This window comes from Channa argus, chromosome 18 (assembly GCF_033026475.1).
Source record: "Channa argus isolate prfri chromosome 18, Channa argus male v1.0, whole genome shotgun sequence".
In the NCBI taxonomy this organism is placed as follows: domain Eukaryota; kingdom Metazoa; phylum Chordata; class Actinopteri; order Anabantiformes; family Channidae; genus Channa; species Channa argus.
The window spans coordinates 12,322,721-12,344,806 of record NC_090214.1 but is presented as its reverse complement, the minus strand read 5'-3'; the positions used below and the strand labels follow the sequence as shown (position 1 = coordinate 12,344,806).

The window sequence follows — 22,086 nt, the reverse complement described above, 5'->3', positions numbered from 1 at the left end:
CATGAATATTTATATTGTTTTCCACATCAGTGCAGTGCCTCATTATCTAATGTCTCAGAAAGTATGTTTTTTGCAGATAAAATCTCTAATTCAGCCTCTGACACTAGAATATTTATTTTGGAAATTGTTTATAGATGCAATTTTAGTCCTTAAATCAAATGCCAGTTTTACTTTGTATTTTTGAACAACTCTAGCCAATGTAAAGGTTTAATATATGTGAACAAACAACAAGGAGGATGGACATTTAGCATTTGAGCATATTAATTAACTACAGCAATCTAGCTGCAGGTATAAAACAGTCACCATTTGCTTCTGCAGTGTGGCAATGTCAGTCAATTTTTGCTACCATGTCACATAAGTTTTATGCATGCAAGTGGCTTTTATTTTATTTAACTTTTATTTTACCAGGAAAACCTCATTGAGATTAAAAATCTCTTTTTCAAGAGTGTACTGGCCAAGATAGGCAGCAACACAATCAACTAGTTTCAGCATACAATAAAACAAACATTAAACTTTTAAGTACCAAAAAACAACCATACCAGCAATTGATATTTGGACTTAACACATAATTAGACTTTTGTCTTTTTAGGATTTAATACAAGTTTTAAATGATAAACGTTTTGCTGAAGAGAGTTAAAAGCCTGTTGTAGTCAGGAGAGTGCCTGGTCTGGTGTTGATCCAATGCAGTATAAAAAAGTGTCATTAGCATTGAAATGGAATTTTGCGTTCGACACACTTTGTTCAATGTTGTTGATATAAATAAGGAACAAAAGTGGTCCTAGAACTGATCCTTGGGGGACACCCTTAATCACTCTGAGTGGACTAGAAGTATAGCCCTTTACCTGCACAAACTGGGTTGGAACAGAAAGATAATTATCGAAACAACTAACAGCTTTTAACGATAGTCCAGCTCCAGAAAGTCTTTGCTATAGCACTGTGTGTCGAATTTTTGAAAGGTCAATAAAAAGGCCTGCACAATGCTGCCTTTTGTCCATACATTCAATAAAATCATTGACAACTTTAAGAGCTGCAGATGTTATACTAAGCTTTTTTCTGAAGAAAAAATATTGTACATTGGATAAAACATTATAACATGTAATAAAACTATTTAAATTGGTCACTCACAAGGAATTCTACTATCTTAGCCAAAACAGATAATTTAGAGATGGGCCTATAATTATTTGATAATGGTAAGATCTTCCCCTTTGAGCAGTGGAGGAGCATATGCTGACTTCTAATATTAGGAATAATATTAGTAGTCAAACAAAGATTAGAAATGTGTGTCAAAGGTCGCCATTGTCCAAATTCATGTTATCTGTATCACCGTCATCGTAGGGGAAGCTTGTTAATAAATTATTGTGTCATCATTTTCATTAATAAAATTACCTCTACTTAATTTCCACCAAAACTGTAATGTGCAACTCTTGAATCCGGCAGACTTTGAGGATTCGATCCTTGTGTGAACATGCGCAGACATGGACAGCTCTGTAAATGTCATTGCTCTGGTTTGAGTGTGACCAGATGCATCTGTGTACTGTCAGTGGTGATACTGTTGACATTTCAAGTTGTGAATAGGAGCATTGTTTATCTGTTCACCTCGGCTTGCTCTGCACTGGTAAAATTGGCCTGTGTTTTCGTAGATGTTAGATGTTTCGTAGACACCCGATGTTTGGTTTAGTTCACTCTACAAGACCCTAAGGGCTGTGACACCAAGCTGATGCATAAAAACTAGTGGCAACGCAGACCAAACTGCAGTGGCAGTTCACATTGCCTTTTATCTGGGTCAACAAGTGATACTGCAAAGATGACAGCTGATGGGTTGTGTGCTTGCATAAAAGGAAGAGAAATTGGAAAAACCTAGGACCCTAAGAAAATGGAAACAAAGTTTTCAGTTACCATTTTCAGGGCTAGTTACTCCACAAAAACTAGGCCGACAAGCTCAGCAAAATCCCGACTTATGACGATTGCTGTCCATAGTGTTTCATAACCCTAAACTGAGTAGATGTAGATGTTACAAGTGTCTTAATACTAAATACTAAATAAAATCATGGACTCATTACAGTAGGTATACAAATATTATTTATTGGTTTTGTTTTGGGTGTTTTTAGTTTATATAGAGCCTCTACATAATTTTTTACTATTTCTTTGCTGACTCCTTTTTTGTTTACCAAAAGGAATAAAAGCCAGTAGAATGATAAGGGTATTACTCTGATTATTACACATTGTGTTCACAGAAGCACTTTGCAATACAATAGTCCAGCTCTCAACAAGCACTAAACATTATCATTTTAAGTCCAGCTCTGAGTTTTGTCAGTCCCTTTTCTCTTCAATACCTGTCCTGTCTCCTACTCTACAGTTCATCACGGGGTATAGCAGAAGTGCTTTAAAGTATAAAAACTAGTAATCCCATAATATTTTGTGACAAAGTTTTTTCGGAGGGCTTCCATTATAAAGTGGCTTGAAATGCCAATGTGTGGTAGCATTCTCCCTTTTCAAGCAATTGTGTGTGTATTTTTTTCTTCTTTTTTTTTATATTTAGGCTGTCAACACAGTGTGCGTCTGTGCATGAATGAACAAGGGTGTGTTAGGCTTAATTGTGTAAGCCAATGTACGAAAATAAGTATGTGTTTGTAATACATCCCCCTCCCTTAGCCCCCTGCCAATTCATCAAAAATGAATGAAGCCCTATGTGCATGGTGTTTGTCCACATGTCTGTTTCTAAATAGGTTGATCAGCCATTCTGTCAGATCTTTTACTTAAGGACAGGAATTCCAACTGTGTTCGTGTGTGTCTGACAAAGAGGAAGAGAGCTCATTTTTATAGGGGTGGATATGAATTAGACTGAAGCAGGTTCAGTTTGAAGGACATTGCTGTTAGATGATGAACATGCAGATGTCATATATTTTATGACATTATTGATTTGATTTATTGATTTCATTATTTACTAAATCTACATTTTTTACCAGTGTTCTTTTTACGGGGTGGATGCTACTGTTGTATTTGTTGTGTCAACGGTCAACTTTTAATCCATTTCTCCTCCTTCCCTTTGTTATGTCTCTGTTTCTGCATCTATTAGAAGAACAACCCCTCATAGTGTGGTGGCCACAGTGACAGAAGAGCACATGAGGAGCAGAAAGGGTGTGAGAACGACATCCTGACCAATAACCTTGCTTCTGCAGCCCATCCTGCGCCCAGAAACACCAGCAAACGGGCGCCAGAAGGAAGGAAACGTGTGACCACTCCTGCAGACATGGTAATACACGCTCTTTGTTTAAATGCTTGTTCCTGCCTGTCCACATGCATGTTAGTGGATGAATCGCTTTAGACTGTGCAATGTGAGAGTTCAGTCTGATAACTTGTTCCAGACATGGCAGCAGAGAGTGTGTGTTGAAGGGAGAGAGATACCTGATAAGAGATGGTTCAAATGCAGCACTTTTGGTATATGTGGAGTAGAGAGGTGAAAGAGAACGATACATTGCCACTGGGGAAAGAGGAAAAGCCGAAGACTAAATGAAAGAGGCAGAGGATATGAACAGGTCAAGAACAATAAATAGAAAGAATGCTATGAAGGGTGATGCTAAAAAGAGGAAGAAGAAGAATTCAAATTACTTTTGGCTTGTAATTTCTTTATAGACGTTTTTCTGCTTTGGCTACTTCTTTTCTTCTTTACACCGATGAGCCAAAACATTATGACCACCCACAATTTAAGTAAATAACAATAATTATCTTGACAATGGCACATGGCAAGTCTCAGGAATATTATACATGAGTGAGCAATCTTATGAAGAATGTTGATTTGTCAATGTTTTTGTTTTTTTTGTCCTTTCGGCTTATCCTGTGAGTTCAGGGTCGCCACAGCGGATCATTCGCGTCATTCGATCGTTCGCATGTTGATTTGGCACAGTTTTTACGCCGGATGCCCTGCCTGACGCAACCCTCCCCAATTTCTACCGGGCTTGGACCGGCACTGCACAGCTGGGGAGGGGAATGGGCTGTTATGGGTTCAGTGTCTTGCCCAGAAACACTTCGACATATAGCCAGGGCCAATGTTCTAATGTTAAAAATGGTTAAAAAGGAGGAGGAGTGGATGGCTCCAATACCAGTAGACCAGTGGAGGGAGACAGATTAGAAGCGAAGCTAAGACCATAATAACATTAATGATGTACAGGAACAAGAGAGATGAACAGCCCAAAGTAAATGGAAAGCAAAAAAAAGCAAAAAAAGTAAAGAGTGAAAAAGTAGAGGAGAGAAAGGCAAATTAAGAACTGAGAGAGGTAGAGAGAGAAAAAGAGATACAAGGGATTGATTAATGGTCTTGGCCTGTGACAGTGGCAACTTTTCCCCAAGAGGGGAGCACAGCAGAAGATGAATTATTAAAAACTAGAACAAGAGGAAGGAGGACAGATCAGCACAAAAAGGAATAAAGTGGAGGAGGATTGAAGAATGAAGGGAGGAGGAGAGAAGAAGGGAAGGGAAAGATTGAGAGGTATTGAAAGAAAAGAAGATGTTGCTGAAGGTGCTGAGGTTGGATATTGCAGAAGAAGGCACGTGGCTGAGGTCATAAATAACCAAGAATAGCACATGCATTTGTGTATGTATGCATCTTGCAAGCACAGTACTATGAATAATATTGTGTTATGGTGTGTGTGTGGTGGGTGCGTGTGCCCGCGCGCAATCACACAATACTGTCAATAATTTTGAGCTATGATGATGCAGCAAATACTATGGGTGACCTTGGCAAGGGATTCACCGCAAAAAAAATGCACAAAGAAGCCTTGTGCAGAGGTTACAAAGCAAACATTTTATGTTTTCATTTTTTAAGATATCCCCATCTTTAAAGCTTATTTGACAATTAATAAACGACTTACCAAATTAACTTAAGTGCCTACACTGTTGTGTTTAAAAAATAAAAAAATATTTTATTAGAACATTTACCTAATCTGCCATATGTCACCATCTTGTGTTTATTTTATTGTATTATGGTTATTTCTCTCATATTTCAGAGTACTGAGTAGAAGCATGTCGTACATGCTTCTACTCAGTACTCTGAATGTATCCCAAGAACCAGTGCAATGTCAGCTCATCTGCTTTAGGCAGTCTAGTCAAAATATTTTATAGCCAGACAGTAAACCTTTTAAACCATCCCATCACATTTCCAGGAAAAAAATACACAAATAAAATTGTCTTTAATGCAAAGTAGACTGTGTTATGTTGTTTTGGCAGGCTTGTGTGATATAAAACTATAGGGATAGAAATTAATTACATGGAATTTAGATGCTCTGCTAAAACTGGGAATTTTGCGTTTGGTGATGGCATGTTTTATATATTGCCCTTTATTTTATTTATTTATTTTATTTACCCTTTCATTTGCTATGGAAAATCTGTTTGCTAGATCTGCCATGAGTGTGATTTTCATTTTCTTTTTAATGTATGTGAACCCTGCAATTGTGTGGATGACTATGTACAGTATGTGTGTGTGAGAATGTGCGTGTGGTAATTTGAAAGACAGCGAGAGAGATAGAGAGAGAGAGAGAGAGAGAGAGAGAGAGAGAGAGGGAGCACAACAAACCAGGATAACAGAGTGTGGCAGACTGGCCTGCCAAGCAGAGTGCAGATAAATCACAAGATGAATTTTTAATGCAATCTCCCCCCGGCTGCTGGATGTTACAGAGTAGTCACTGACTTGTTTTTCCCCCCTCACTGTTGTTTGCCCCATCACTCCTAGACCATTTTTTGATGGATTTCTGAAGTTTTTCCATTTTCTTTTATTCCTTAGCTTTTCTCAGTTTCATGTTGGGCTAAAAGGTGTAACATTTCTTCAAACGTCTGAAATTGTTTTTGTCTAAAATTATCTGGTATTTAGTAAGTGGTCATATGCTTTTTGGGGGGCTTTACTTTGACTGCTATGGTGTTTAGGCCACCATCAGCTTTAGTACAAACAAACCTTTATTTTAACTGCAGCTGGATATAAATATAAAAATTCAACTTTTCTTTATGCCCCCCACCTCCCCCCACTCCTTCTGCCTATGTCTCGCTCTTTCTCCACACCCCCATCTTTCCCTCATGTCTCTCTCTTTTCACATTACCACATATGTGTGTTCTGTCATCTAAGCACTCAGCACGCTCTTGAGGCACATGACTTAAGAGCACACAAACACTTCCTCAGAAACACTGCATAAGCACAAACACAGAGCACAATGCTTTTAAAAGGTGCTCTTAAAATAGCTGGTATTAAATACATTTTTGTGAAAACACACAGGTATGCAGTATTTCTCCAATCGCAGCTGATGTCATTCGAGATAGTGTTGTCCTAGGCATTGCGTCATGCAATTTGTAACAGATGGCCACAGAGAGACAGGATAAGACAAGAAAAGAGTGAAAGAGACTCACAGCAATGGTAGACTACCTCTAAAGTGAAGTAGCCAGTGCTGGCTGTGTGCTTGTTTCACCATAGCACCTTGAACTGAAATTAAGGACTAAATCAAGGTGATGGACGTTTGTGTATGTAAGAGGCACTTTGTAAATTTTTGTCAGGGTTTTATGACATATTTCACTGATAACTCTCATATTTAGTTGTTTGTATTACCAAATGTTTGTTATTTTTGCTATAATGTGTCCAGGGTTTCTTCTGTTTTGTGCATGCACATTAGTTTACTACACAGCAAGTTGTAAATGCTGTGTAATGTGGTTATGTAACATGGGCCTGCCAGCCTGTTGGCCTCACTAGACCGTGAAATGGAATGTAATTGGTAAGTGTGTGGTCTAAGAGCAGTAGCAAATAAAGGTATATATACACTCACAGATAGTGTTTAGTTTTTGCTGGTCGCCAGCAGAAAACTGTGATTTAACAATTAAATCATGTCTGATTGGTTCTGTAGGTAGAAAGCTATTTTCCTTCTGTTATACAGTTTTACAGATTTCTGTATGCTTCATATTTGGATCATTGCAAATTTGTTTTGTGTTTCTGAGCTTAAGTTGAATAATTTCCTTACTTACCCATCACTTATGATTTATTTTTGCCATCACTTATGATTTATTTTACACTCACAAGAGAACATATTGTGTGGCTGATCTCCAGCTTGTGTGGCAGTCAGGGTGGACTCAAGGACGATCACAGTAGTCTGTGAAAGGTGTTTGTGTCTTTGTGTAAGCCTCTCATTTGTGGCATGTAGCATATAAAAGTGCTGTGCCACAACCTCCAATAACTGTCAGTATGTGAAGATGCTGAGGAACAACACCTAACACTTAAAGAATGAATACTGGCATTTACACAGTTAACTAACTAATAACAGGGGGCTCAGCTGGTAAAGGCAGTCCTCCACGGACCCGATCCCCAGTCCCAGCTATGTATGTGGAAGTGTCTCTGGGAAACACACTGAACCCCCAACAGCCCTTTCCCATCCCCAGCTTTGTAGTGCTGGTCCAAGCCCGGTAGAAATTGGGGAGGGTTGTGTTCGACGTAAAAACTGTGCCAAATCAACATGCAGACAATGATCCACTGTGGCGACCCTGAACTCACGGCATAAGCCAAAAGGACAAAAAAAACACTGTTAACTAATTTGACTGATTTGATCTGGCATATTTGTTGAAAAATATTTTTTTTTTTTGTTTTGCTTGATGTAAATGAATACTGTACAAGAGACATTTGGTGTTTTGTTTCAACACAGGTATCATGAAATCTTCACTCAGCCTTTTCTTCAAATTAAGGAACTTCTCCATTAATGCACTAAGTAATGATAAGTGAGCTACCTCTTGGCTACAGTGGCTTACTTATCATGTGACTTGTCTTAATTTCTGCAACATTATCTAGGCACATGCTGGCCTAAGGGGGTCAGTTTCTGTCAGTGAGTCCTCCTTAACTGCCCTGATTTAAATGGTGATCTGAGCAGCTAGGCAGCAACTCCCCCATGGTTGAGTAGTACAGGCAAACACGGAGTAGACGGTCTGCTCACATTTTGGTTTATGGCTGTAGAAACTCCCATTAGCAACGGCTCATAAAATCTGCAACTGTTGGGTCTGTTAAACACTAATCCGGGAAGATACAAACTGCATTGTGCACACGCAGGGACATTCACAGTTACACTTTTTTGTACAATACTTTGTGGTTAAGCCAAAACAAAACATTTTCTACATAGCAAACGGGGATAAAATCACTTGCAGATAGTAAAAAAATCACTTCTGGCTCAATAAAGGGACACTGCAATGATTTTTAGCCAAAGTTAAGTAGGATTCCTTTTCATTCCCTAATAATATGAACAAATCATTTTTAATCTAGTTACATAACCCGAGAATAATAGATTTTTCAGTTATCTTAAACATATATCACATATATATCATGTATTAGCCACACAAATTTTGGTGTTTCATTTTCTGCTAATCCATTTTGCACGATACAACAGAAACTGTATTGGCATCTTGTTGTATACATGGAAGAATAGCCTTAAAATGTACACAAGTGTTGAGTGTCTGTCAAAGTCATACAAATCCATGCATTTGATGATCCAAATAAGACACAGGGATGTAGAGAAATTGATTGCATGTATTTTTAATGCATGCATATTCTTTTTTGTCTTGCAACAGTGTTGCAAAAGTTCAGTTTGAGTGGGCATGGAGGCTAACTCTGCCAAATGTTCCTTGCCACGCTCTACATCCTGGAATACACAAGCTCTGAGGCTGCTGTTGTTTTGCTGAGCTTGTCCTCCATTCTGTAAATGGCTTCATGTCACTCACTCTAGTGAAAGAGGCTGTCACTAGTTCAATTAGGAATTTGATGAAGTGTGTGGGGGGTAGTGCTCGCACTACACTAGCCATAACACTCTGAAAAAAATAATATCTCCTGTGTGTGCATGTTACATGTGTACAGTATGTGTTGATTACTGATGACTTTGTGTGTGTTTGCAAAGATGTTTGTACGGGTGTAGTCCATAAAGTGAAACGTGAGTCTTGGAGATAAGCATGTCTCCTGTGCAGCTTGTTAAGAGCAGCCTCCTCATGTTGAACTGGACTATACACCTCAGTGTGATAACCCCAAAGGTCTGAAAATGAACTCCGTTCTTCAGATTCAGGTGCAAGTGATGAAGTCAACAATAGCTTATTTGTACCTTAATTGACTGACTTCCCAGACTTACAGATACGCACAATTTCATAAAGTAAGTAAAATTCAGCTTACAACAGTTGTGGTTTGCTGAAATAAAGTGTGTTGGCAAGCATCGTTATATTGTGTTTTAATATTTGTCGTGAAGATATTTACTTTATTAATTATAAAGTTCCCCCAGAGATTTGACATCATGTGTATCACATCAAATTATATGTTTTGTTAATATATTATGATTCTCTGTAAATATATATGCTTGCAAAGGGTTACCCCAATTCTTGAATCAGTTTACATTTAAATTATAATAACTAATATCTAATGTTGTGATGTTTAATCTCTAACATACAATTTATTGTCAAGACATTAAAACAGCTTTGCTTAATTATGTTCTTTCTTGGCTTCTGTTGTCCCACCTGCTCTCTCCTTTTATGTTTTTCCTCTTTATATGTTCAAAAGAGTGAGAGGAAGCAGAGTAGAGACCGAAGAGCTGACATGAATTCCCAGAGCCAGAATGTCTGATTTATTAGGACAGGCGGAGAGGATATCAAGATGGTGGCCATATTAATTTCTGTTAGCTGCGTGTATATGTGAATGTGTGCACTTGTGCAGGCATGTGTGTCAGGGTCAGTGCCATGAAATGGCCTCGGTGACTGAGCCAAGAATTGATTACTTTCGCATAAAAAAAGATACATGTCCTGTCTGCTAAAAAAAAATGCATCAGAATCACACATGAACATGTTTGTCTTGTGTGTTCTAGTCTGCTGTATTGCAAATGTGTTTTCTTTTACATCTTTTTTTTAATATATAGTATAAGTTTATTGCCAATAGGAAAATTAAAGATTGATTTGATGGATTAAAACACAGTATGTTATTGAAAACCTCTCCAGGGGTGCCTTTTTGTAAAAAAAAAAAAAAAAAGGGGGGGGGGACAGAGAATTTGTGTGTATAATCAGAATAAATTAAACTGTATTTTTAACTCTAGGCTCTTTCTCATGCTCCTCTCCCTTTCAGAGGTCCTTCCGTTCTTTTAGTAATGATGACCGCCATGTCATGGCAAAACACTCCACCATTTACCCATCCTCTCAAGAGCTGGAGGCAGTTCAGACGCTAGTGTCCACTGTCGAGAGGGCCCTCAAACATGTTTCCGATTGGCTGGATCAGACCAACACTGAAGTCCACAGCCAGATTGATAGCCAACCCACAGACAGCACAGAGGAGGATGACCCTGGAGATGAGCCCTGCAATGAAATAAATGACAGTTACAGGTGAATTAGTAGTGATGCATAGTAGAGCTGTTGTTATTTTTGTTTATGCCTTTAATGGTTTAGTTAATGTAAATTGACTTATTGACTTACAGTCAATAAGTTAATTTACATTAACATTATTTATGAAAATTTGTGGAATCAGTTAGAAATATTTAATAACCTAATTTAAATATCAAAGTTCTATATTATTAAGCTATTGTCAGATAGCTATTGTCAATAGTTACAATTATTACATAATGTATTTCACTCAAATCATTGTTACTTTTTAAAGATATAAAACTGTTGAAGCAGTTCATTTACTAAACAAATCTAAATGAATTAAATTGACATTACTGAGATTATTGACATGCCACATATAATCTAGATAATGTTTTAGAACAAATTGTTTTTACCTTTAACTAAAATATTAAGGCACTTAGTTTTGGGTTAAAAGTGTGTACATTTTGCAAACATGAGGCAACATCTAAAACCAAATAGCGTTGAAAGAATTTGTTGATATTTTATCAAACACTTACTTAGATATTATACATGTATATACTAATATTATTTTTTTAATATTCATATTAATTATATTATATTAAGATATTAATATAATATTTATTAATATTAATATTACCATATTAATTAACTATTTTAATTCCCAATAGGATATTGACGTGGATATTGATTGCTTTTCAGTTCTTCAACTACTGTTTGAATTGAAATATGTTTGTCATTGCATTGTAAAAGCACATATCATGTGAATTCTACATATAGAATCTTTTTTTTTTTCTTTAAAAAAAGGGACTCCAGCAGTGGTGGCGTGCTGTGTGGAGTGATGAGGATTGGTCTGGTGGCCAAAGGCCTCCTCATAAAAGGTGACATGGACCTGGAGCTGGTGCTGATGTGCAGAGACAAACCAACACAGACACTGCTGGACACTGTCTGTCACAATTTACCCACACAGATAGAGGTTAGACACACATGAAAACATGCAAACCCCTGCACTATTGTGTATATACAGACTACTGTTACCGGTTTTTCTTCTGTTTTCTGTTTTCTCACCTCCAAGCCTGTAGATGTAAAAGCACGGTTGCATCTTTGCCTTTTATTAAAATTTGAGTACTGTGATGATGAGTATCCTAAATGTAATTAAAGTACTAAAGTACTATTGTTATATCACAGACTTCTCCAGTATCAGATATTAAGCAACTTAGATCAGCTTCCACATTTTATAAAAGTGTTTCTGCTTAAGTCCAGTGCTGTGTGTGTGTGTGTGGTGGGGGGGGGGAATACTATTGCCAAGTGAGTAGTTGAGAGGTGTTTTGATACGTATGAGCACTGTGTGATTAATACTCTTATCACTTTGTCAGTGTCATGTTTCTCATTAACAAATAATGGCACAGGAGTGAAGCTTCTGAATTTCACACACAGGATGAAAAAACACACTGACACCTATGGCACACAAAGAGTGGCCACCTATGGCAAACAAAATTCAGAATGTACAAATGTACTGTATATATTTTTTCACTGCATGTTAAATAATGATTATTGACTTGTCTGTTATACATATAAATAACCTAGTAATTAAAGTGCACTTTGCAGGTTGTTGTTTTTTTTCTAAGATGTCCATTTAAAAAAAAATATTTTTTTAAGTGGAGATTTTAGATTATTTTTTTAAAACTCTCCCTTCTCTGTGAACTCTCTCCTCCTGCCCCTGCATCTCTCCTTTTGTGTAAATCATAGTTTGTGTGAATAATAATATTTACTAATGCAAGAAACAGTGGACACAAGTTGATCCTTGTATATTCATTTGTGTTATTGGTAATAATAACCCTGCCAGCATTAGATGACCAACACTAATTTGATTTAACCTGGTGATAGTAAGCTTTATAAAACTGTGAAGAATGTGTTACATTAAGTCAGCCATGTAAATGTTGGCTAATATTGGTCAGTCACTGAGTCTCCTGCAGACACTCCTCCACAAGTCAAATTTTCAATGATTGACATTATAGATATGAACATACATTTCAGGTGGGTTGGGAATTGAACCCATGACCTTCTGGTTCCCAACCTAATGCTCTACCACTGAGCTACCAGGCCCCCTTCAAATCTAGTTTCTACATACTGTAATTTTTCTAAATTTGGATTCAAACTGAAATATGCACTTTAAACCCTAAGTTACATTCTTGAGCTCCCATGAATTACAGTTCCTATTGCTATTAAATAATTTGGATATAGTCAGTCAGATCAAGGCCTGCATTAACTTAAGATCTGTTAGGAGAGAATGCATTTAGCAATAACTCCACAACCTAGTCAGCTAGTGCTGAAATTATTCAATGCATCCATTTTTCCCGTGTGTGTGTGTGTGTGTGTGTGTGTGTGTGTGTGTGTGTGTGTGTGTGTGTGTGTGTGTGTGTGTGTGTGTGTGTGTGTGTGTGTTTGTGTGAGACATAGCGACACACATATACAAACACAGTCAAGCTGCAGCCACAACATTAAAACCACTGACAGATGGTAATAAGTTAGATGGGATTATCTCATTACAAAAATCAATTAGTTCATGAATCTGATATGTTGGAAGCTGATGATAGGCAAGTTTGACAAGAGCCAAACTATAATGGACAGTGGACTCGGTCAGAGGTTTTTTTAAACTCCATTCTTGTAGGGTGTTTCCTGGGACTCAGTCAATACCTACCCAAACTGCTCCAAGGGAGGACAACCTATGAACCACTAAGGTGGTTTATTGATGCATCCCATCTCACACAAAGCTAGTGTAGCAAAATTGCTGAAAAACAGCATGCTGTCTATGATTGACAGGCCTCAGTGAATCGTAGTAAGAGTGCCCATAATAAACCCTGTCCATTATCAAATGTGCCAGCAATGGGCACATCAGCATCAGAATTGGATTATAGAGCAATACAAAAAGGTGCTCTGGTCTGATTGTTTGTTGTTGTTTTGTTTAGGTATTTTGTTTATTTAATTTTTTTGTATACAGCATTTGGACCCTGGGTACACTATTGTTTACCAGGAGAAGATATGAAGACCATATAGATCCATTGAGACCCCAACGTACAATTTAAAGGACTTAAACATAATGCTGCTGATGTCAAGGTGCCGGATGACACTTTTAGAAGTCTTATGGAGTCCATGGAGTCCACCTAAAGTGCACATTATTAGGCAGGTGCTTTTAATGATGTGGCTGATCAGTATATATATAGATTCAATAATTGAAAACACGCACAAGATGATTATAATACATTTAAAAATCGTGAGGATTTACAAGGTTATATCTTCCACATCAAATGATTCCTGTTCCTTTATCACATATGGAATCTGTAAGACCACTGGTTATTTAATTTTTTTCACTTAATTATTCTCCTTTTACACCTAGTGATGTTTGATTGTTAAAAAGCAACAGCAGGCTTATTTAGCTTCTTCTTCTCTATCTGTACTGAAATATGGTGTGACTTGGGCCTCAGATCATCCACTTCTGTCTGTTTGATACTTGATAGAAGCTGACGGAAGAGAAATATGAGGTCACAAGCTCCTTATCTGAGGCTGCCATCTTGGTACAAGCTACAACAGAGCCCAAACTCATACTGAAGATTACCCTCACCTCACCTGCCATGAGGGAAGATGAGGAAGAAGAAGAGGAAGAAGAAGACGAAAAAGAAGACGAAGAAGAGGAGGAGTTGGGGGAAGAGGTGGAGAATGGGGAAGAAAGAGAGGGAGCCACAGTGGAGAAGGAAGAGGAAGAGCAGGAGAAGAAGGATGAGCGAGGTAGGAACACAGAGATAGAAAATGACATACTGAATTTCATTTCATTATATTTAAATATGTTTTTATATAGAACTCAGTTTCTCTCATACAAGAGATTTAGCCTTCCCATTCTCATTCCCCTGTTTTAATGGGTAGCAGACACTGGTTATAATTGGTTGTGGAAGGTGGGACAATGAAGCAAGGCCAGTAAAATCAATAACTAAGCTGTAGCTAGCTGCCCATCCATCCTGTGGCTCCTGTCCAACTAGGCACTCAGGTCTCAGGGAGAGATGAGAGATAGCACAAAGGTTAGCCTTACATCATTTTATGTGCCAAGGCTAGATGGAGACAACTGCTCCTATTTTTCTGTCTTCAGACACCAATAAGAGCACAAGGCATGAATACACATTCACTCAACCACAAGCAGGAGAAGGCATGCACACAGATTATTTTTTTATGTGATGGATAAAGATACCTGTCACTGAGATGGGCACTATTGGAGATTGAAATATGTGGGCTGTGAGGATAATTCAAACGGCAGAGACTGATAATTCTAGACATCAAAACGTACCTCAACAGTCATAAGTAGCTGCAGTGTGGTCCAATTTTAAAAGCTCTTCTATTTTAACTGTGACTGCTCTTGCCTGATAAGGCATTATTAGAAACATATCAGAAAGTGAAATATCTGATAAGCACAACAACATGGTTGACACACATTAGACTTTTGTTGTAAGATTCCCATGTGTGCAGAATAATATTGTCAGTTGTGGCTATTTTAAGGTTTTTTGATGGATCAATAATGACTTAAATATACTGGTTTAAAATAGCATTTGGCTGCCATTTTAATGAGTTGCCACTTGACCGGAAGTTACTTCACCTCCACATTTAAACGACTATGTACAGTAACATATTTTATTTAACACAAATGTTCCTTTTGTATATGTATGTATATTGCATGCATGTGTGCTCATTAAGCTCTGAAAATGTTCTTTGTGTGGTCTCAGGGCCAGTAAGGTAGGGTGGTGTGACAGTAAATTAGAGGAAAGACATTGGCAAAGACAGTTTTTTAAATGAGACTGAGGGCAAGAGCAGCTTTAGTAATGCAGAAGGAGAAGGTGATAATAGACGAGCGAATGCTGGGTGAGGGACAGCAGAGCCTTTGAGAGAACAGTGGGAGGACAAGCGAGAGGACGAGAAAGACTATAATGATCCACTAGCAGCACGCTGGTCCCACATACAGCTGGGACCAGTCTGACAAAGCGTGAGATAGTCCAATATACTTCAAACAGAAACATCCACGCACACTTTCCCATGCATTAGATAAAATTAAGACCTACATGGATAATGTCAGATAGATGTTCTCTTGCTGCTACACATCACATACATTTGACACACAGTTTAATACCTCTTAAAAAAAGGATTATCTCTTTGCAAGATAGAGATGATGTTAAAAAAAGTTCCCTACAGTAGATAATTGTTTTTGATAAAAGACTCAAGGGGCTCTTTAGATTTATTCACTTTAAATAGGTCCAACACATAATACATTCTTTTTGGAAGCCCTCATACCATACAATTGCATTTGATTCGGGTCACCTTTCATATGAGAGACATTTAACTATATGTTAAGCTGCAGAATGGGTGAGATTGTAGTTACCTTAAACAGTTTGGTGTGTTGGGTAGCATGAATCAAATGCATAAATATATACAAGTCTAAAAATGCTCCTCTTTTATCAACAGAGATCCACTCAGTAAAACCCTGCCTTGATCCCTCCTGTTTTGTGGTTGTCTTAGATTGGGTCAAACTATTGTATAGTTCTTTCTTTTTAGTTCTACTTTAGAAGCGCTTGATTCTGTGTTTTTCCAGACATGGTGTTGAATTGCTTTTTCTGCACAATTTCTTGTATGGGCCTGTAAAATCAAGTGCACCTTAAGTAATGCAGAAGAAAAACAAACTCCTATTTTGATGTCATGAAATTGACTGTATCAAAATATATGAAACCCTCTTCAAATACATAAAGGCATGATTGATTTACCTTGCTGGGCACAGCGCAATGACTGGATATGACTCCTAACAGTGCCCACACACAGTAAATCAAACACTCCTTAGGTATTTGTTTGGTGTATGTCTGTGTGGGAGGGGTTCTCCATCCACAAAGTTGTCTCTTCCCTTGTGACCCTGGTTGCTCTCCTTTTAACTGATTTGTCAGTGACGGATGGATGTAAACTACAAAATCATTGTTGAATAGCGTGTCTAATTTTCAACACATTTATCTATAAGAAGAACAGTGCATCCTCTTTTAGTATGTCCTGTGGATGTCAACATGTGCTGCATTTAACACATGTTCTACTGATCACAGTGTTGAAAATGACACAGCTAACAAACATTCATCTCAGATCTGTGACCCGTAAAGAGTGAGTACTTTTTACATGGAGAGAAACAACTTTATGGCATGAAAAGCACCTTGTATGTACCAGAATATCCATGCATGCGTGTATGTATGTGTGCATTCATGCACAACTTCACGTGTGTTTGCATACATTCACACACGCAAAACTCAAACACACACACTCAGAACTGACGTGTGTGCGTTTTATGTTCTCTACATTGGGTTGTTATTGTTTTGTGGCAGTGTTGGGTGCTGCTGCGCACACAGTGGAGGCTGAGGAGGAGGAGGGGGAGGTGCTGGATAGACACAGATGTCTGTTGGCCCTGGCAGCGCTGCGACACGCCAAGTGGTTCCAGGTCGGCACCCACTCACTTCCTGTCTTCCTGCCTGATGCTTATTGTAGCCTGACGAATCACCCAGAGGGAATAAACTGTCAGCTGATACTGTGGTGCTTGTTACGCCCTCTCAATTTACACTAATCAAGAACAGCTGTGTGAAAAACATACAATTTGATTATCAGCAATATAAATCTATATGCTGGCATCGTTAAATTGTCTGATAATTAAAGGCTGTATGGTTCTTTAATCTGCAGCTCAATTTGAAGGATGTTACAACACTGTGAACAAAAAGTATTGAACTCAAATCACATACAGTATTACTTTCAGATTTTGTCATTCTTAAACAATGTTTACTATGTACAGTATAATGGTTCACTCCACTGGCTAAGCTGAGTAAGCAGGAAAATTTTAAGTAGGATGGATCGTAAGGCTACAAAAGCAGTGGATACTTGTTTTTTTGGCTACTTTGTGAACTTGTCTGCTCTGTACAGTATGCCAATGCTTCCCTTTGATTCCCTTCCCATACCCTTCCCCATCTGTATTCCAACTCACTGACGTTACTGACAAAAAAGAGACAAAACTCAAAATTATATTTAGAAGAATATTTGTGCAAAAACATGTTTAGTCCTCTAAATAAATCAACTAAATATAACACATAATTTGATCTCTGTGGCCAGCTCTTGCAGAGTTTCAGACTTATATAATCACTTCATTATGAGTCTGGCTTTGTGGTTTGAAAGCAGGCTGTATGTTTGTTTGAATATCGCTTGTCCTTTGCTCAATTTGATCCCTTCCTCCCTCTTTCTGTTTAATATTCCTCCTTGCCTCCTTCCATGTTTCCGTTTTTTTCCCTCTTCTTTCACCTCTATCAGGCTCGAGTGAACGGGCTTAAGTCCTGCGTTATTATTCTCAGGATACTAAGAGACATGTGCAATAGACACCCCATCTGGGAGCCTCTCAATGGATGGGTGAGTCATGTGCTGTAATTGCCTGTGCTTGAGTATTAATTCTAAAAAATGACAGGAAAGTGTTCAGTTGTCTTTGTACTTATTACTTTTTTATTGTGCTGTTATTTTTCCAAACCCATTAAATCTCCCAAACAGTAATTGAAGCATCACATCTTTAGTGAAATGTGAAGGAGTCCAATGCACACCATAAAATAGCCCGTTAAGATCTGTTTTAACTACTATTAAGCTTGTTGGCAAGACCATCAGATGATGACTCTAAAAAATATTATGTTATATTAGTCTACATTTCCTAGACAAGTTTTATTTTGGTTTTGAGTTATGTCTTTTTGGTACCTTTTATTGGCATGGCACATTATTTTAATGATTATATATTATCTGTGTGTGTGTGTGTGTTTGTTTGTTTTCTTGCAGCCCTTAGAGCTTATCTGTGAGAAGGCAATTGCTACCTGCAACAGACCTCTTGGGGCAGGAGAAGCCCTCCGTCGAGTCATGGAGTGTCTGGCCTCAGGCATACTGCTACCAGGTATGGAACATAATTATACAACTGGAAAGATCTGACAATCAACAGTTGAAAGCAGCTGTGGGATTTGATGTAAATTCTTGGCATTGCTGAACATATCTTAGGTAACATGGGTACGTGAGCAAGAACATAGGTTCTGGGCGGCACATTTTTAGATGTTTCGGTTTGAGAGGTTGAAACAGCATCAATGAGCCAGCAGAGCAGATGCAGGACATCATTAAGAGAGCATCTTAATTAGCACCAGCTGAAGTGTTTCTTTACAAAATGTTCTGCATCCTTGGAGAATCTTAAATTATTCAAAAGCATGCCTACATATGTCCGAGCTTAATTTTATGTAATTTTACAGATTTAGTTCAGTGATGTCCTTTAAAACTGAGGCTTATTAGTTAAAGGACTGAGAGAACATTTTAAATGTATTTTAATAGAGAAAACAAGAGTGTATATAAAGGTTTAAATAAAAACTCAAAGAAAAATACTTCAAGTTAAAATTTCAGGGATGTGCTGCATTTGCAAGAAAATATTTTTGCTCCTGCAATAATCAAAGTTGAGACAAATGTGGTGGAACAACAGGTTGGAGACTTTAACCTTTTTAAATTGAGGGACAGCTTTGAAGGACCCCCAGCAGATTTGACCAGTTAGACTTACGTGTTGCTGCTGGTGCTGATTTTAATTAGCAAAGTTTCCACTGTCCCTTGTGTTGTGACAGTGAGGCCTAACTAGATGTCACAGAGTGTTACTACATATTGTAAAATGACAACAGCTGGCTTTGTGTGACTTTGTGTTTATGCGCAAATTTCATTTTCTTCCCCTAGGTGGTCCGGGTTTACATGACCCATGTGAGAAAGAGCCAACAAACACACTAGCCAACATGACCGACCAGCAGGCTGAGGCCATTACCTACAGTGCACAGGTACACACACACAAAACACTAGCTTAAAGACACTGTTGTTACCACCTAGCTGTTTTTGCCCTGAGCTGTCACTGTGTGGAGATCTGTAAGCAACACACCTATTACCAAACCGCCATCCCGACCACACAATCTGCATGCACACTTATACACACATGCTTGCCTGAGCGTGCATGTGCTATGTTGTACTGCATTTTAATGATTTGTGTGGGAAACTATTGCCATAAATCCATCTCTGACACCCTGAGGACAGTATTTTGTGTGCAAGCACTTTTGTGCATGCATGCTGTCATGTCCGTCTTCACACACACTTGACTGAGCAGGGCAGCCTCTGAGTTGCATGGCTTAGTGAATCCTGCCGTTCATTTCCTTTGAAGGCAGCCTGAACGAGGCTGGAATGTCAATGGGGATAATTGTATTGGAGCAGATACAAGAGCAGATAGGAAAGAGGGGGGTGTTCCTGTCGATGAGCTATGAGCCTCATGAATATCTGAGACACTCTACCTCCCTAATGGATTTATATTAGCAGAGCCACTTGCGCCATTGCAGTTATCTTTCCAATTGTTTGTGCAGACTTAGAATATGTAGATACAGAAAATACAGTAGATCAAGAATGATAATGAAACACTGAGGAACACTGGTCAGTATATTTGCTGATGTTATTGACATGTTGACAGTGGGCGTACTTGCCTTGGTGAAACCTTTTTCTTTTTTAAGGCAAATGTAGACATGCATTAATACCCAGTCCTTTCCAAAAACAAGTGCTTCTTTACAGTACAGGTTTACTACCTTTTGTGAAACAAAATGTGATTTTAGAAGCCTGATCAAAGGAGCTCAAGCTGATGTTAATTATTGTCTCTCCCAGTTTCTTAAAATTCACATGCTGCTGGGTTGTCCTGCATTAGCACAGTGACCTCACCTTTTCTGTGGTAAGATGGAGAGTGAAACTCCACTCCATCTAGTTGTACACACAAAGTATAGTGTACTCATCAGTACTACTAGCCATTTTCTGTGGCTCTTAAGTTTTATAGAGTTTGAGTAGCCATTATACCAGATTGGGTTTGAGACTAACCTGAAAATCTGTCATGGTAATCAGAAGGTTATTTAGAAATCAGGATGGAACTAATGAAAAAATCCAGTGTTTTTTAGGATTACTTAATCCAGAAAATAAGTCACACAACTTCAGCCTCTGCTGCTTCAGTTTTAATTTGATTTCTGACTCCCTCAACTTTATAGAAGCTGATTTTTAAATAATCCGGAAAACATCTTTCATGGTGTAAGAACAGAAAATAATGTGATTCTCTTGATGTATTTACAGTCTGTATAATTTGAATTTATCTCCTCCACTTTTCTTTCTTTCTTTCAACAGCATGCTCTCAGACTTATGGCTTTTGGACAGATCTACAAAGTCTTGGAGATGGAGCCTCTTCCCTCAAATAAACCATCACAGAAATATCCTTGGCCTGAAAAAGAAGGTGTGTATGTGTCCAACTGTGTGTCTGTTCAGCCCTCATCCCTTGTCTTAGCCTCTGTGTATCCTTGTCCCTCATCCGTTTCATCATCCACATGTTTGTCTTTCACTTGGTGCCTGCATGTCCCTGATTATCTGTCTTTTCAGGCTTTCAGGAAGTATGAATCCATCTTTCATCGTGTCTCAGTTAATCTGTCTGAAAGCTTAGTTGGGAATTGAACTGGACCTGGCTTCAGTTTTGGTATTTGGGTCAGACTGAGGGCTTGTTTAATCTTTTCACACATGACTTGACCCTTCTTGATGTGTTAGTTGGTTTTCCTACATAACAATCATTATGGCTTTTTCCTTTGTGTGTTTGTGTGGAGTGAGAGGGGCTTCAGTGTCACACAGTGCAGGAATATTTCTGCTCTTATTCACACTCCACAAATCATAATTTGGCAAATTTCCAAAGTGAATTTCATGGAAAATCAGCTCTGACTTTTCATACATCATGACAGTGATATGGAGCGTTTACAGATTAAAGTGTATGTAGAAGAGGAGCTTATACACTATATTGCCAAAAGTATTCGCTCACCCATCCAAATAAATGAATTCAGGTGCACAAAGCAAGATCCATAAAGACATGGATGAGTGAGTTTGGTGTGGAAGAACTTGACTGGCCTGCACAGAGTCCCGACTTCACCCCGATAGAATGCCTTTGGGATGAATTAGAGTGAAGACTGCATATTGTGTATTATGTATTTCATAAACACACTCCTAAACCTAGTGGAAAGCCTTCCCAGAAGTGTTGAAGCTGTTATAGCTGCAAAGGGTGGGCCGACGTCATAATAAACCCTATGGATTAAGAATCGGATGTCACAAAAGTTCATATGGGTCTAAAGGCAGGTGAGCGAATACTTTTGGCAATATAGTGTATGTCTCCTTCGTTGTTTGACTATTTGCTTGTCGGCACTGTCTCTTCTATTGATCTTATCTTGGAGTTTATCCTTCTTTATGCTTGTTCTTGTGTACTGTTTGTTTTCTGAAACTTTGCCTCCCTGTCACACACATGCGCCTGTGTGTGCAGTATGCCCTTATAAACAACTCTTGTACTTAGCAATGCATTAGTAATTCTCCGTTTATTTGTGTCTCCTCTTCTTAGGCTTAGGTCTAAAGAGACCATATGAAGATGGAGCAATGGATGACAAGGACCTCATTAAGAAGATGAAAAGGAATCTAAGGAAAGGTAAGAAAAGGGGGGAAATAAAGTGTTTAATAGTCCTAAACTATTTTAAAACTTGAAAGAAAATAAAGTAGAGTAGGTAGTAGGATTCACTCTGCCTTGGTGGAGTCATAGTAGTTATATTATGTTGTCTACAGACATCCCTTGCTTCTCTTCCCATTGTCTCTATGTTT

General features: G+C 38.2%; 1 protein-coding gene across 7 annotated transcripts in view; it reads left to right on the top strand.

The window, feature by feature from the left end:
* The window catches only part of strbp (spermatid perinuclear RNA binding protein), an 82,254-nt gene that overhangs the window by 44,751 nt on the left and 15,417 nt on the right, over positions 1-22,086 (top strand). For 6 of the 7 annotated variants that reach the window (XM_067484889.1, XM_067484892.1, XM_067484891.1 and 3 more), the window contains 10 exons: positions 3,077-3,253; positions 10,106-10,359; positions 11,143-11,311; positions 13,854-14,121; positions 16,731-16,843; positions 17,698-17,793; positions 18,205-18,316; positions 19,126-19,223; positions 20,590-20,695; positions 21,833-21,916. In XM_067484889.1, coding sequence (XP_067340990.1) covers positions 3,251-3,253; positions 10,106-10,359; positions 11,143-11,311; positions 13,854-14,121; positions 16,731-16,843; positions 17,698-17,793; positions 18,205-18,316; positions 19,126-19,223; positions 20,590-20,695; positions 21,833-21,916 — 1,303 coding nt within the window. In that variant the 5' untranslated portion in view covers positions 3,077-3,250. The remainder of the gene's footprint in view (positions 1-3,076; positions 3,254-10,105; positions 10,360-11,142; positions 11,312-13,853; positions 14,122-16,730; positions 16,844-17,697; positions 17,794-18,204; positions 18,317-19,125; positions 19,224-20,589; positions 20,696-21,832; positions 21,917-22,086) is intronic. The other variant, XM_067484893.1, reaches the window with a different exon arrangement.